At 41.7% G+C, this 16568-nt stretch overlaps 1 protein-coding gene across 1 annotated transcript in view; it reads right to left on the reverse strand.

Annotated features, from left to right (window-relative positions):
- WDR36 (WD repeat domain 36) overlaps nucleotides 1-11570 on the reverse strand; it is a 54663-nt gene extending 43093 nt beyond the window's left edge. Inside the window, exons 1-6 of the mRNA XM_054032293.1 lie at nucleotides 11294-11570; nucleotides 8373-8400; nucleotides 5977-6077; nucleotides 5375-5492; nucleotides 3871-4003; nucleotides 666-723 (exon numbers count right to left, since the gene is read on the reverse strand). Of these exons, the coding sequence (XP_053888268.1) occupies nucleotides 666-723; nucleotides 3871-4003; nucleotides 5375-5492; nucleotides 5977-6077; nucleotides 8373-8400; nucleotides 11294-11491 (636 nt within the window). The 5' untranslated portion in view covers nucleotides 11492-11570. The remainder of the gene's footprint in view (nucleotides 1-665; nucleotides 724-3870; nucleotides 4004-5374; nucleotides 5493-5976; nucleotides 6078-8372; nucleotides 8401-11293) is intronic.
- Between the last annotated feature and the right edge of the window lie 4998 nt (nucleotides 11571-16568).

Raw genomic sequence — 16568 nt, forward strand, 5'->3', positions numbered from 1 at the left:
GACATTCAAGTAAATTTAGGTCTAAAATGAATGGTTTAACCTTATAGTCAGGTACTTAATAAATCTTGCACTTCGTTTCCTACCACATAATATCAATCTATAATTGAGCATTTGACCATTCTAAAGCATCAAAGTGAGATTGAACATGTTGCACTAAAAATAAATTTATATGAAATTAAAATTGTTTGCAGAAGCTTGAGCAGCCGATGTTATATGATACTGTATGGTATCATATTTTTAGTTTGTTTTTATTTTGTTTGTAATAGCCCCGTTTTTTTCTTTTTGGAGTTTTTTTCATTTTGGCAAAAGTTTGATTTCTCCCCCTCCCCCCGACGTAAAAATAAAAAAAAAACCAAATGAATTTCAGAAGCAAGAAACTGGCAACATAAATAAGCTGGCCTACGGTACACCAAACCCCTAAAAACTTAAGTCACCGAAGTAGTCCTTACTCAATGGAGTAACCAGAATGAAGTTAAGAAAGCTACGTGAGTCAGTAAGGATTTACAGGACTTGTCCCCTAGATTGTATGCTTCTCCAAGCAGGGATATTATCTATACTCTCTGTACACAATATGCACCTATAGGACTGTACAAGAATGTTAAACAACACTGACTGCTGTTCTAGAATTACCTTTTATAAACCAATGAACGATCAAAACTACTAACCTGTTCGAGGGTTGTCACACCCCCTAAACCCCATCCTGGAAATGAGTATAAAAGTTTGCTGTGAAAAGAAAGTGTTTTAGAAGTTACATTTAGAAAAAGTCTACATCAAAATGAACGTCGAGCAAGTACATCTAGAAAGCAGTATGACAGAATGAAGGCTAGCAGCATACATTAAAAAAAATATCTATGGAATTTAAAAATTAGGGAAATACCTATATATATGGAAAAGTTGAAAACTATATTGGTGCATTCTGTCTTCAGGATGAGACTATTTTCAGGCAGAGCAGTGGTAAAACTGAGTGCAAAGGAAATTGTACACAAGGCCCTGATTATAGAATGCTTGAAGCATGAGAGGTGCATGATGTAACATTAGTGACTAAACGACATAACTGAGGATATGTACTTTCACTGTAAGCACCAATATTTTGGTAAAATTAAGTTTGGCTGTGTTTATTAGTTATCAAATAATGAAGCTAAATGTTTAGTTTCGCATGCTATACAAAAATCATTCCAAAAAAAATTTATTTTTATTTTGGTATTTGGGTTACAAGGCAGATTCACTTAAGTCAAATTTAGGGCTCAATCTTGCACCCACTAACTGGTGCGGATTACCACAAATGCTCCCACTGATGCCATGGGGTTATCTAAATCAGTAAGCATTTAAGTGGGCACCTGGCTCAACATCAGGCCTTTAAAACATAATCCTCTATTATATTTACACACAAGTGTGAGAATGCTAAACAAGCCCAAGCAGTGCATTCATTTCAAACTGCAATCACCTACTCTCTTTGTTTAAAAAGGAATTTAAGAAAAAAAATTCTATTTTAATCCTGTTTTTAGTAGTTTTTGTACAGCAGTGATAGCACCATATAGCTACCCTGAATAAAAATAAAAGAGCAATATTATTGAAAATGTGTAATTGCTATGAGACTAAAACCTTGAACCACATGACAAGTGTAAATTCTCATGAACTGTAGTCATATATATTTTCACATTTACAGAGTGTGTGTGCACCCATAACGAGGTCTCCTACTCTAGAGTTGGAAATAGAGTACCAGCACTTAAGTCAAGCTTATTAATAGTAACTCAGCCACAGGCCATTGTGCCAAAACCAAAATATATTACAATAAAACTTAAAACTAAATCCAGATGTTAAAAGTATTAAAATACATATAAAAATAAATTAAAAAGAACAAACTCATTAAAACTATATATAATTGAAGGGTTAAAAATCTATGTGCATTTTATATAACAACCTGATATACGGATTGTGCCAGCTCTTTTCCAGACCCAAAGTCCAGAGTTTGGTCAAGAGACCAGAGGCCTAGCAAATAGTGATTAGCTAAGAGAAAGCAGAACAAACAAGATAACATTGCCTTTGCTAAGATATGCTTGGTCAGTAGAAATGCCAGATGTTGAAGCAATAACTGAAAAATTATGTTTCAAATTGAACAAAGAATCCCTGTTCCTATTGTGCTAGTTTCTTCTGTAGGGAGTCGTTCTTCCCACAGATCTAACCTTGAGTTTATGAAAGGTTGGCACATGTCAGTATAAGATATGGCATCCTCCCACCTCCCTTTCCCAGGGACACAAAGGAGACCATCTTTATTGCCATACACTTTTACTGTTTCTTTATTTTAACCCCTAGGAATGTACCTGTTGGACAATCAAAGGAGTTGCTCCATTCCTATGGATCCCAAATCAGAATTCAACATATATATTTTATACTAATAACATTTTATCAAAGTATTAATTAAATGTTAACTTGCTAACTTGAGACCATGGGCGGAGACATTATGTAACCTGTTAACCATTGGCTAATGTGCTATCTTATCTTGCTGCAAAACCTATCCCGAGGGTGTGGAACTGTCAACCCGTCACTTTCCCCTGCTCAGGGAAAATCTATATATTCCATTGTAATCAACTGATTGACAGTGTCTCTGAGCCTAATAAGCAAGGTGACACTCCGTCAGCACTGTGCGTAATAAACTCCTATGCTTGACCCCTACACGGGTTGGATTCCTTCAGTAGTCACTGATTAACACTTATTTTGCTTGCACAGTCTTAAAATAATTTAAGTTATTTTAAAAAAATTAAGTTCCTAGCTCTGGCTGTGAAGATATTCTAAACATGTCCCAATGCAGTGGCAAGTCTGCAAGCAAATACAGATATTGTTTCAGTCTAAGGGACAAATGCTGCTTCCCTTCACACAGGAATGGAAGGCCCTAAAATACAGCAGAGCTTCCACTCTGCAAGGATGAGAGGAAAGAGGGAAGAAAACATAATAGTCTGAATAAGAGGACTCCACGTAGTGGAGTTTTGTGGTTTGGCAGAAAGAGTGCAGATGAGCAGCCTGGAGATTTGCTACCATATGAATTCAAACACCTACTCAGCCCACCACCCAAGAGAGAAAAGGCCTACCAGCTACTACAAAAGCCATGAGTTGTAATTATGGCCTTTTGTATTAATGTGATTATTGAAAGTCAATGGGACTTGGCGTCCTCAGTGCAGACGTCATTTTTGAAAACTGCACTTTGGAGAACTGGAATGTACAACTCCCTCCACCCCAACAACTTCTACAATGCAATTACGTGTTTTTAATTTCAGATGCCTGTACTGGCAAATTGGGGCAAAGTAAAACAAGTTGACTCAACAACAAGAGAGGGCCCCCAATCAGCAAGTCTCTTCCCCACCTTGAATTACTGTAGTAGAGCGTGAGGAGACTTAATCTGAATAGTGATCTCAGTCCCAAATCCTGCAGCAGCTGAACATGTGCGAAACCTTGCTCCCCACACTCAGCTAGGCATATCTCCCTCTTCCTCATGGGCCCACTCAGTGGCTAGACAACAATTTTAAGAGGGAGGAGTTCTACAACTACTTCCTCTGCCATACTTCATCAGGTAGACAACTAGCTAAAATGCTGAGTGGGGTCAGTGTTGGGAAATGAAAGCAAGGAAGATTACTGAAGAAACCTGCACAATCCCTGTTACTTCACAGCAAAAAAATCCTGGCTTGAAAAAATAGCATTTTCAGTCACATGAGAGAGGCAACTGTATTGCCCATATTTCTGGGAACAACACTGAGGGGCTCTTCTGTTGAAGGAATTAGAAAAAATAGACCTGCATTAAGAGATCGTTTTATTTAGAAAATGTTAAAACTCAGTATAGCTCCACCTGGAGAGTGAAATGTACTTAAAGAATCTTACTTGGATTTTACATTCCATAACTGCAGGCTTCCTTGTTCACTGCCAAGGAGAATTTTATTTAAGTAGGTACTTGGATGCATAATTGCAGAAACTGCAAAAACAGCCTTATCAAAATTCAGTTGTAGGTATTCTTCTGCAGACATAAGAAACTGTGTTAGTTATGCTGCCATTACAAACATTCCAAGTTAGCCATTCTTTGCAAATTTTTAAGAAATTTGCATTTTATCTTTTACATGCAAAAATGGGAAGAAGTTCTCACAACTGGGATTTCTTCCCTGAAAGCACCAGAAACCTCATATGAGCCTGACCCATCTCGTGGCAAGTTATGTAGCTTACTTTATAGTGCCCCGCAGAACAGATTTATATAATTATAAAGGATTCTTATTGTGCTTTCTGAGCAGAACATCTCACTTGATTATCATATCTTCTGTTTACATTATAACAAAGTCTTGTTAATACATGAATGCCAACTTAGAAGCGTAGTAATTATTTTTAAAATTGTTAAACGCCACAGACCACCATAAGAGAACCTGTCAGACTAATGAGTCATTGCCCAATACCAAAATCAGAGAATTCTTTGAAAAGAAAAAATTAAGCCACTGAAGTGTGATCCCACCTAGCAGTGAGCCATCAAGACCTTATTTAAACTTGGCACAATTAGACTTTATAATTTCAATGGATAATATTTTTAAACAATTTTTTCTATTATTATCTATTTAAATTTTCACAGTTCTGGGAAACTATGGGAGGGGTCAGGCAACAGGGGTAGACAATTATTTAATAAAAGACCGATTAAAAGAGTTGAAGTTTTATAACCGTTAAAACAAATTGTCAACACCACATGCCAAAATACACAAAGTAAATGCCTTAAATCAAAACTCTAAGAAGTTCTCAAGCAGGACTTTTCTTACTCTGCATATCTGTAAGATTTCAAGCATCATTGATGGAAATATTTTTTCATTGGTTTGTGCACATATGGTGAAATCAACATTTATTGATAAAAATCTAATCCTTTCAAACCTATCCATTCAATAGCATGAAAGGCTACTGACAACTAAAAGACTCAGCACTTGATCTTTTTCTGCTGCCCAGAAAGCAAGCAATTTCCATGCCATACCCAGTGTCATAGATAAAATGACTGAAGAAATTTTAGGACCCCACATGACACCAAACTTCTTTCACCACAACTCTCATGAACAAAGGGAATGTTAAGAGAGATACCAGTTATCCATAAGTAGACCTCTGCACCCACATGCCTCTCTCCAACCCTTTCTCCTCCCGAAGTCAATGGAGCTTTGAATGGGTGCAGGGGTCCACCAATGAAGCTCACTGCAGGATCAGGATTTCAAACATTAATGTAACAACCGTTTTATTTTGCCTTAAGAAAATTAAGAACTCTGGCATAAGCATTAAACAAATTGTCTTACATTATCAAATGCTTACAACTTTTATCACATACTACAGATAGTTTGGACAGTTACAGAATGAGGAAATAGTGACTCACCTTCTGATTGTACATCCCAAACAATAAGAACATTATCAATATCCACAGAGATGACATGATCACCAAATGGCTGCAAAAGGTGAATTTCTCCTTTGTGACCATCATATATATGAACCACCTATGATTTCAAAGTACACATTTCAGTAAACCTTTTCACATATTGTAATATTTAAGTATATTACTTGAACGATAGCAACTACCTGTAACAGAAACCCGTTAATACACAACTTTATACTGTATTTTATCTAGTAAATATTACACCTTTGTTAAGTCTCATTTATGATAGCTTCCTTGTGAGAAAGTGTACTTGGCAAATCTTTTTTGTCATAGTTTTAATTGTATTTTAACTTTTGTGTCCTGAAGATTATTTCTTTATCAGAGCACTGTCATTTTATAAGTGTCACAGCCCAACCATTGTAGAATTTGTCCTTAAACCTTTCTTATTTTAACTTATCCATTGTTATTGCTGAGCATTGTGAGGCTATTGCTCCCAAAACTTGTGAAATTAAATTACAGTTGATAGGAATAAGTGACTTAAGTAAGAAAACATATCAATATTGGCTTAGTGTCTGGTTATTACACAATAAATAAGTTATAAAAACCTCTTTGTTCCTGGCAAAAGCATGGAGAAGATTGCCATATGAAGCGAAGACCAACATTCTGTCTGCTGCCAAACAAGTAATGTCTTGTAATAAAGCATTACCTATGAATAAAGAAGGGAATAAGTTTGACAATTTTCATTTTCACAATAAAAAAAATGTCTTACAACATATCAACATATTCATGATTGCAAATTACCAACAACAAATTAAGGTATGTCAGGAAGAAGATTATCATCAAATACCGTCTTTGGGCAACAAGTGGCTAAATTATGAGAAATGTTTTCCTAGAAGTGAACACAACGAGAAAATATGTAGGAAACACTGTGAGTTAGGGCATGAATTAACTTTTAAAATATATCTGCATTATACATTACAGAAGCTACCCAAAAATAACATTTCCAAGACTCCTACAGCCCAAGAACTGCCTTAAGAAAACTGAATGAAAATGGAGCATATAATACGAGAGAAACAAAAAAGTGTCAACTATTTTTGGATTTGTCATCAAGTCTTAAGAGAGCTACTAGAGCTGCCTACAGTTAAGGTTGCTTGACACACCCCATTATAAAACCCCCACTGTCACTGGCTAATACCTTTGCCATCCTTAAATCATTTGGACTGAAATTTTCCATGCTGAGCGTCTGCTTCAGGTTAACTACTACTTAAAAGTTTTAGCTAACACAGTTCTGCAGTTTCCAAGAATTAGATTACTAGAACACACATTGTTTTGACTATATTAATTTTCCCCCCACACAATGGTTTCATTCGGAAGCTCTAATCAGGGCCGGCTCTGGCTTTTTTGCCGCCCCAGGCAAAAAAGCCTCCCGCCGCCCCCCGGCGGGGAGCGCCGGGAGGAGGGTGGCCCCGCTCTCCCCGGCTGGCTGGAGCACCGGGGAGAGGGCGGTGAGCCCGGCCGGGGCCCCGCTCTCCCCGGGTGAGTGCTGCCCCCCTCCAGGTGCCGCCCTAAGCACATGCTTGGTAGGCTGGTGCCTGGAGCCGGCCCCGGCTCTAATGCCCCCATGCTTTGGAGCAGGGACTCAAAAACTGGAAGGGGGGTGGGGTTAGCGGGTTCTGTCTGTATTGAGCATGCTTCAGTGTGGGGCTGCAAGTCTGAGTAGGACTTTCCCTGTAATTATTCCACCTGCCATCCAGCAGGCTTCTGTGGCACTGGGCATAGGAAGAGAGCAGAGAGATTGAGTGCACAGAAGAGACAATGCTCCTGCTGCTTGTGCCCAGGCAGTAAGGAGGAGGAAGCAGCCACACTGAAATGCAGAGGAATGAGGCTTGGCCTACACTTAAAAACGTAGGCTGGCATATCTATGGTGCTGAGAGAAATGAAAAATCCACCCCTCGACTGTCATAGCTAAGCTGAGGCAACCCAAAGTGTAGACGCAAGTAGGTCGATGGAAGACTGGTTTCCTTGACATAGCTACCATTATTTGGGGAAGTTGTGCTCCTACACTGACAAAAAAACCCTTCCATCACTGTAGGCCTGCCTCTACAATATGGGGTTATGATGACATAGCTACAGCAGCACAGCTATGTCACAACAGTCCCTATAGAAATGGCCTGAGAATTAGGGTGGGAGTGGGTGTTGCAGGAGACAAAGAGAAGTGAAGCTGATAGGGGAGTGAATAAGGCTGATCCAAGTAGGTGAAGCAGGAACCTATTGTGTGGGAGAGGGTTTGCATAGGAATGTGGGCAGCAGGAGTTTGGAGGAGTGGATAGGTGCAGAGAGTACTCCTGAGGGAATTCTGTGCCAAAAAATTAAAAATTATGCGCACAATATTTTAAAATTCTGCAAATTTTATTTGTCAATAAATAAATGTGGCTCCAGCATGCCAGTGGGGAACACAGGCCACTGGCTGCACTGAAGTGGGAGATTACCGGGGGGAGGTTTAGGGTTCAGGGACTCGGCAGTGAGGCTGCACCTGATCCTGACACAGTGCAAGGGCTGGGCCTGCCCCAGAAACACCCCAGGGCCCTGCCCCTCTGCGCCAGGTGAACCAGGTGTGGGTGAGCAGGCTCAGCCCAGCAAGATCCAATAGTGTGTTATGTAAGACCTGGGGCTACATATAGGTTAAGAAATCTTGAATATCTACCCATTCACTGAACAAGGGTGGTGTACTGTGGAAAAATATGTGATCATCTAATAAAGACTTTATCATAGCACATACCAAGGGCACAGAATTAAGATTGCACGGGCAATCTTAATACCGGCATTTCCTAACATTTAAGTGCTTGAGTCTACAACCTTAATATTATTTTAATATACTTTGACATCGCTAGTTATAGATAAGATTTGCTTCCTATTACACAATTCATGTCTATACAGATGTGTTAGCTGTTTGGGGGGAAAAAAAGTAATTTGCATTATGTAGAACAAACTGTATACTTACTAACAGCAACTATACCAAGTTTCTTTACCTGTAAAAAATAAATAAATAAATAAATAAAAAGATGGATCTTTAGTAGTTTACTGCGCTGAATTTCCTACAAATACAAATCCAGCATTCTAGAAACATTAGCATTTGCAAATTCAGAACTATGCATGGAAAAGGTCCTCCTGCACATGATCTGACTAGAAACCAAAGTGTAAAACCCCAGCAGATACAGGGCCAAATCATACTCCCAATCACTGAACTTCTTCATAATCATCTCATCTGGGAGACAAGATTTGCCTTCCCCAGCATGGAGCAGGTCCTTAACCTTAAGGCACACCAAGATCCAAAGAAAATTCTGTGGAGATCAAAACATCTGCAAAGGGCTGGTATATATGTACAAAAGTGCTGGGTGGCTAGATCCACAAATGTCTTAGGCACCTAACTACCAAATTAGACACTCCCCAAATCCAAAATTTAGGTGCCACTGAGATCCTCAAAACGCATGCTCAGCTGCCATCTAATCCTTTAGGCACCCAAGTCCCCATATGCCTTTCCACCATTAAAGTTTCCCAGGAATACAAGTTTCCACAAGCCCACAATCCACAAGCCTTGTTACCCTGTCAAATCATGTAAAAGCATTCCCTTGTTCTTGACAAATCCATGTTGACTGTTCCTTATCACCTTAGTATCTTCTAGGTGTTTGTAAATGGATTGCTTATTTGCTCCATTATCTTTCCAGGTACTGAAGTTAAACTGACGCGTCTATAATTCCCTGGATAATCTTTATCCCCCTTTTTAGATTGACACTATATTTGTCCTCTTCCAGTCCTCTGGAATCTCTCCCATCTTCCATGAGTTTTCAAATACAACAGCTAATGGCTCAAATATCAACTCAGTCAGCTCCTTGAGTACTCTAGGACAGTGGTCTCCAAAGTTGGGTGCGCATACCCCAGGGGGTGCACAAGAGGATCCTTGGGGGTGCGCAGCAGGAGGAGTGCTTTTTCTTTTTTTTTTTTTGCGCTTTGGCAGTTTTGGGCGGGAGTCTGACCAGCTTTTTTTTTTTTTTTTTTTTTTTGCTTTGGCAAAAATGGTAGAACCGGCGCGGCAGGGGGTGCATGCTCAAAAATTTTTTACTGATAGGGGTGCGCGATCAAAAAAGTTTGGAGACCACTGCTCTAGGATGTATTTCATCAGGCTCTGACAACCTGAAGACATCTAATTGTCCAAGTAATTTTTAAATTTCTTTTTCCCGTTTTAGCCTCTGATCCTTCCTCATTTTCACTGGCATTCACTATGTTAGATGTCCAATCACTACTAATCTTTTTGGTGAAACCCGAAACAAAAAAAATGTAATTTAGCACTTCTGCCATTTCCACATTTTCTGTTACTGTCTTTCCCCATATCCTTGAGTAATGGGCTATCCTGTCCTTCCTCTTAGTTCAAATATATTTGTAAAATGTTTTCTTGTTACCCTTTAAATCTCTAGCTAGTTTAATCTCATTCTGTGACTTAGCCTGTCTAGTTTTGCCCCTACATGTGTTTTGCTCGTGTTGTTTTTTATAGTCGTTCTTCATAATTTGTCCTCATTCCCACTTTTTTGTGGGACTCTATTTCTGAGTTTCAGCTCACTGAAGATCTCCTGGTTAAGCCAGGATGGTCTCTTGCCATACTTCCTATCTTCCCTACACAGTGGGACAATTTACTCTTGAACGCTTAATAATGTCTCTTTGAAAAACTGCTAACTTCTTGAACTGTTTTTCTCCTTAGACTTCCTTTCCATGGGATCTTACCTACCAACCCCCTGAGTTTGCTAAAGTCTATCTTCTTGAAATCCATTGTCTTCACTCTACTCTTTTTCATCTTACCATTCCTTAGAACAGGGGTGAGCAAACTATGGCCATGGGTCGGATCCAGCCCGCAAGCCGTTTTAAGACGTCCCCTGAGCTGCACCGTGCGGCTCGGCCCCGCTCCGGCCGGAGCGCTGGGTCAGGGGCCGCACCACGCAGCTCGGCCCCACTCCGGCCGGGGCGCTGGGTCAGGGGCCGCACCACGCAGCTCGGCCCCACTCCCCTGAGCCTCTCCCCATGCCCCAACCCCCTGCCCTGATCCTCCCTCCCACTCTCTAAACCCCTCGATCCCAGCCTGGAGCACCCTCCTGCACCCCAAACCTCTCATCCACAGCCCCGCCCCAGAGCCCACACACCCACCCTAATTTTGTGAGCATTCATGGCCCTCCATACAATTTCCATTCCCCGATGTGGCCCTCGGGCCAAAAAGTTTGCCCACCCCTGCCTTAGAATCATGAACTCTATCATTTTATGATCAGTTTCACCCAAGATGCCATTTACTTTCAAATTCTCCACCAGTTCCACCCAATTTATCAAAAATCAAACCCAGAACAGCCTCTCCCCAGTAGCTTTTTGCCGCCAAAGCACTCCAAGAACTCTCATTTACTTACAAGTCACTTTTTGTGTGATTAGATTAACTTTCTGGATGATGTGGCCCAAGTGGGGCATTTGAGGAGAGTCAGCATTACAGAAGAAAATCTGCACAGATCTAGAGGAAGGTGCTGTGGCGCCCATACTGATCCTGGAAAACAGAGAAGCGGAGGGCTTCCGAGCAGGAGGCTGCACAGTGTGGGTGTCACAGACTTACGCTTTGTTTTCACTTTTCCCTGCTTAAAAATGTGGGTGAGGAGATGGGGGAGTTATTACAACAGCCGTGTAAAATCCTAAATGGAAACAAGGCACCTTGTAGGTCGAGGAAGCTGGGCCGGGAGAGGGGGCGCGGCTTGTACCGCCAGTGGGGCGGGGACTGGGGCGATCACGCATACTGCAGGACAGGAGGGGGCTTGGGAGCCCGGGGGGGGGGTCACTCACGCTGCGGGGGAGAGGGGAGCCACATGATCCGATGGGGGGAGGGGGTGTGTCACTCACGTTGTAGGTGTGGAAGCTCCTCCCCGCGGCGGTGAGCAGGTAGAACTCGCGGTGGCGCTGGTGGTAGCGCAGCACGTGGGGCAGGTGGTTGGAGTAAAGGCCGAGAGCGCGGAAGCCCGAGAAGAGCGCGCTGCCGCCACTGCCACTGCCGCTGCCCCCACCGGGGGCCGCCCTCACCGCGCTGCCCGCACGCGACATCCCCCAGGCTGGGCCACCGGCGCCCGCACCCACAAACGCACGCGTCCGTCCAAGTGCACAGCGGAAACAACCCCGCCCCTTCCGGCGCCACCGGCAGCCGCCGGCTCTTGGCAACAGCCCAGCGGCCCCGGAGCGTCAACGAAAGCTGCCCCCCGCGCCTGCGTCCGCGCGCTCCGCGTTCCGCCTTCCGCGATTGGGGAGAGAAAGACACCCCCCACACACAGCCAATCGCGTCTGCGCAGGCGCTACCTGCCCGGCGGCTGGTTTCCCGTCGAGCTCCACGTGCCGTAGCCAGTGTTCGCATCAGCGCGCCCATCCTCGTGGCTCCTGACACCGTGTCCCTACGCGCGGTCCTATGCCAGCCCCACCCACCTGCTCCCAGATCGGGCCGCCTGAGATCCCGACTAATGAAATGGGGGCTCCTGTCCCAGGCGACGGGCTCAGACTTTGCTCCACAGCCACCAGGGCTCGGATCTTGTTTATTTAAAGGTGCAAGTCTCATCACCTGACTCCAAGAGCTGAGGCTTTGAGAAAAACAACAAATATTACCAGACTTGAAAAAAGCAGGAGAATGAGCCCCAACGCCGTCATGGGGAAAAGCATCTGTCAGTTTTGTATGATTACAGTCTATTTGTTAATCACTGACATTGTGTCCCGTCCTGCATGAGATGCAGATAACAGCCCAGTCCTGCAAACTTGCATAGTGTCTGATGCTAACATTAGCCATCCCCATTGATTTTAGTAGGACCCTTCACAGAAGTAAGAATTCAATGATATTCAGTATGATTGAATTTTTAGGTTTCAGAATAGCAGCCGTGTTAGTCTGTATCCGCAAAAAGAACAGGAGTACTTGTGGCACCTTAGAGACTAACAAATTTATTAGAGCATAAGCTTTCGTGGGCTACAGCCCACTTCTTCGGATGCATATAGAATGAAACATATATTGAGAAGATATATATACACACATACAGAGAGCATGAACAGGTGGGAGTTGTCTTACTAACTCTGAGAGGGCAATTAAGTAAGTGAAAAAAAAAACTTTTGAAGTGATAATCAAGATAGCCCAGTACAGACAGTTTGATAAGAAGTGTGAGAATACTTACAAGGGGAGATAGATTCAATGTTTGTAATGGCTCAGCCATTCCCAGTCCTTATTCAATCCTAAATTGATTGTATCTAGTTTGCATATCAATTCCAGCTCAGCAGTCTCTCGTTGGAGTCTGTTTTTGAAGTTTTTCTGTTGTAAGATAGCCACCCGCAGGTCTGTCATTGAATGACCAGACAGGTTAAAGTGTTCTCCCACTGGTTTTTGAGTATTATGATTCCTGATGTCAGATTTGTGTCCATTAATGCTTTTGCGGAGAGACTGTCCGGTTTGGCCAATGTACATGGCAGAGGGGCATTGCTGGCACATAATGGCATATATCACATTGGTAGATGTGCAGGTGAACGAGCCCCTGATGGTATGGCTGATGTGATTAGGTCCTCTGATGATGTCACTTGAATAGATATGTGGACAGAGTTGGCATCGGGCTTTGTTACAAGGATAGGTTCCTGGGTCAGTGTTTTTGTTCAGTGATGTGTAGTTGCTGGTGAGTATTTGCTTTAGGTTGGGGGGTTGTCTGTAAGCGAGGACAGGTCTCTCTCCCAAGATCTGTGAGAGTGAGGGATCATCTTTCAGGATAGGTTGTAGATCTTTGATGATACGCTGGAGAGGTTTCAGCTGGGGGCTGAAGGTGACAGCTAGTGGTGTTCAGTTATTTTCTTTGTTGGGCCTGTCTTGTAGGAGATAACTTCTGGGTACTCGTCTGGCTCTGTCAATCTGAGCCATTACAAACATTGAATCTATCTCCCCTTGTAAGTATTCTCACACTTCTTATCAAACTGTCTGTACTGGGCTATCTTGATTATCACTTCAAAAGTTTTTTTTTTCACTTACTTAATTGCCCTCTCAGAGTTGGTAAGACAACTCCCACCTGTTCATGCTCTCTGTATGTGTGTATATATATCTTCTCAATATATGTTCCATTCTATATGCATCCGAAGAAGTGGGCTGTAGCCCACGAAAGCTTATGCTCTGATAAATTTGTTAGTCTCTAAGGTGCCACAAGTACTCCTGTTCTTATTGAGTTTTTAGACACCCTCTGGTGTCCCAAGGAGTTTATGATCTAGATCGGATTGATGGTTTTTCCCTTTAGTTTCACACAAATCACATTCTCTAGGGTTGCCACCACTGAGGTACCAAAAAGCCAAAACAAAACACAACGTCTGGGATGATCCTCAGCCCAAAAAACTGAACAGATGGTGGTGTTTACTGAGCACCCTTATACATTTCCCAGGACAGCTACTACCTCCAAAAAGGGACAAGTATGGAAAAACATGGACAGGTGGCTACCCTAATTCTCAGCATGTTATTGTTGTGTTATTTACTTCAGAAATATTTACTCCAGAATAGCTTCAATGGACAAATCTTTGTAACAGAGAAAAGAAAAGCTGAAAACTAAAGAAATAATGGTTGTCAAGACCTGCCTAATCTCAGGTTTTTGACCTGAGACTCATGCTTTTGGGAGATTTTTCCAGGCCCATGGAACTGTTCCCAGAACCTCAAGCCTTTTGTGGGTGCCATAGCTGTGGTTGCTGCAAAAGCTGTTAGTACAGATACAGCAGCCATAAATGTGGTTACAGAGAGTCTAGATGCATTCTTGGGCTTCAGTATTAATTCACCTAAAATAGGTGAGAGATAGTGTTTTCCTGATTTTTCTTTAGAATATATTTTGTACCAATGTATTTTGAGACGACAAATAGAATCACAGGAAGAAGAACAAGCCACTCAGAAGGAAGATCTCTATTTCCCATTGTAGAGATGTATGGCTGACACCCTAAATGGAAGGGTTGGTGGTGGGAAGAGAAGAGATCCACTAAGAAAAAGTTTCATTAATGCAGAATTAAGGTGGTGTCTCGTACCCTTCCAGAACAGTTTTTGTGTACACTTGGCTTCTGAAGTTCTATGGTTTAAAGTGAAGGGGAGGTTAAGATGGAAAGGGTGGAGGGGATGCTATTTTGGGTATGTGGTTTGGGAGAAGAGAGGCACACCAGTCTTCCCCTACATGCTTAAAGTTATTGTAACCACCAGACTAGTTTGAGTATCATTTTCAATGGTGCTCCTCCATTGGTTTAGTGGGTGCCATGGAGTAAATGTTGAGTGACTGAGATCACTTTGAGCACATTCAGGAGCATGGTTTGATCTGCAGTGCTGCACAAAAGACTTGGTTAAATCTGCCAACATTAAGAAATGCTATGGGACGGGGAGTTATATCTCTGGGATCCCTTTTGCGAATGCCCCCAAATTTGGATCAATAACCCTACCATAAACCCACCTGAGGCATATCACATTTCAAAGCATTACAAGAAGCATGTGGATTTTAGAGCAACTTTAACAGTCAATCTTTAAACAGAAAGATGTTCTCAATCTTTATTATGGCACAGCTGGCATTCTGTTATAATGAGAAGGGCCATGTCTACACTATGCAGACTATAACGACATAGCTACCACACTGTAGCTATGCTGGCATAATCCTGTAGCATAGATGCGGAAGGGGTTCTTCAATCAATATAGGAACACCACCTCCCCAAAATTAAAATTGTTTTAATTAATAAATCCTTACATTATGGTTGTAAGCTATTTGTTTAGCAAATTGTACGTTAAAGGTTTTTACAAAATAAATTAAAAACATTTAAAATTTGAATTAAAAAATCATTTGTAAAATTTACAACTTTACAAATTTGCATCATTGGTAATAAATATTTCTAAACCCTATTTTTTTATATTTATATAACTCCTCAATACTGCCCGTAGTTCTTGAAGTCTGTGCTTCTCACATGGTTGTGCTCTCAGAGATCTCTCTCGCTTTTTCATTCGATGGATATTGGATCTAGGTTCTTGACATTCAACATGCTGCTGACCATGAGAGCAGAAATCAGTGAATTATACTTTAAACTGTAATCACATTTTACAGGGTTGATCAAAGACACTGGCTAACGGTTTTCCCACCAAAGTCAGTGGGAGTTCTGGCTGTACAAAGAATGCTAGATCAAGCCCCAAGAGTGATTGTCATACTGATGCTGTTTCTTCTTACATCTAAAAAATAATCAGTCTGCTGTGCATTTCTGATTGTAAAGGATTTGTGCAAAGATGATATTCATCTTGAGTTATAATTCAGATTAAATTGTTAGTTTCTTCCAATAGTTTGGCCAATAATATTCATTCTAAAATGCTAACTTCCTTTTGTGATACATAAGAACTTAATACATTCAGAGGAAGCACAAGAAAAATAGCATAATTATTATGAACACTGGACCATAGCTGAAAAATAATGACTTTAATTAACAATATTAAAACCCACCACATCACAATTCACTGGGGGTGAAATTCACCCCATGCACAGAGGTAAATAGGACCTCAATGGCACATAGGTCTTGTGCTAGCTGAACTGCATTTGGGACTCTGAACAACAACATATATTGAGCAGATTACCCTAGGAGTGCAATCCTACTTGTTGAAATTGGTGAGATTTTGCCGGTCACTTAACAGGAGCAATATTGAGCTTTTCTAGTACAGAAAGGATTGTGTTTGTTGCCACAAAAACTGAATACATGAGGCAGTGGGGGAAAGCTGCGTTTAAAGAGAGTATTTTTGTTTTTTACTTACAAAAGGCCAAATCCTGTTTTCTTGAGTGAGGTAAACAGCCTCTTTGACTACTTGCATGAGTACAACAAGCAGGAGGTTAGTCCAAATACAGTAAAACTTCTACAGAACCCAGCCCCTATCTTGAGCATCAACATTAAAGTATCCCCAAGGTTTCCATCAGCCTTCATTATATTCCTTTCAACCTTTAATTAAAAGCCACTTCTGCCAGGCAGTAACTTAAGGTGTGGTTATGTTCTAAAACATGACACTGCAAAAACAGCATTGAACAAATTGCTGGGTTTACACAGAGGTTTTTACCCTCTCACTAACTTCCAGCACTGGAAACTCAACCTGGGCTCAGAAAGTCAAGCTGCTCTTTCTGGCTCATAC

Source organism: Malaclemys terrapin, chromosome 6 (assembly GCF_027887155.1).
Source record: "Malaclemys terrapin pileata isolate rMalTer1 chromosome 6, rMalTer1.hap1, whole genome shotgun sequence".
Classification (NCBI taxonomy): domain Eukaryota; kingdom Metazoa; phylum Chordata; order Testudines; family Emydidae; genus Malaclemys; species Malaclemys terrapin.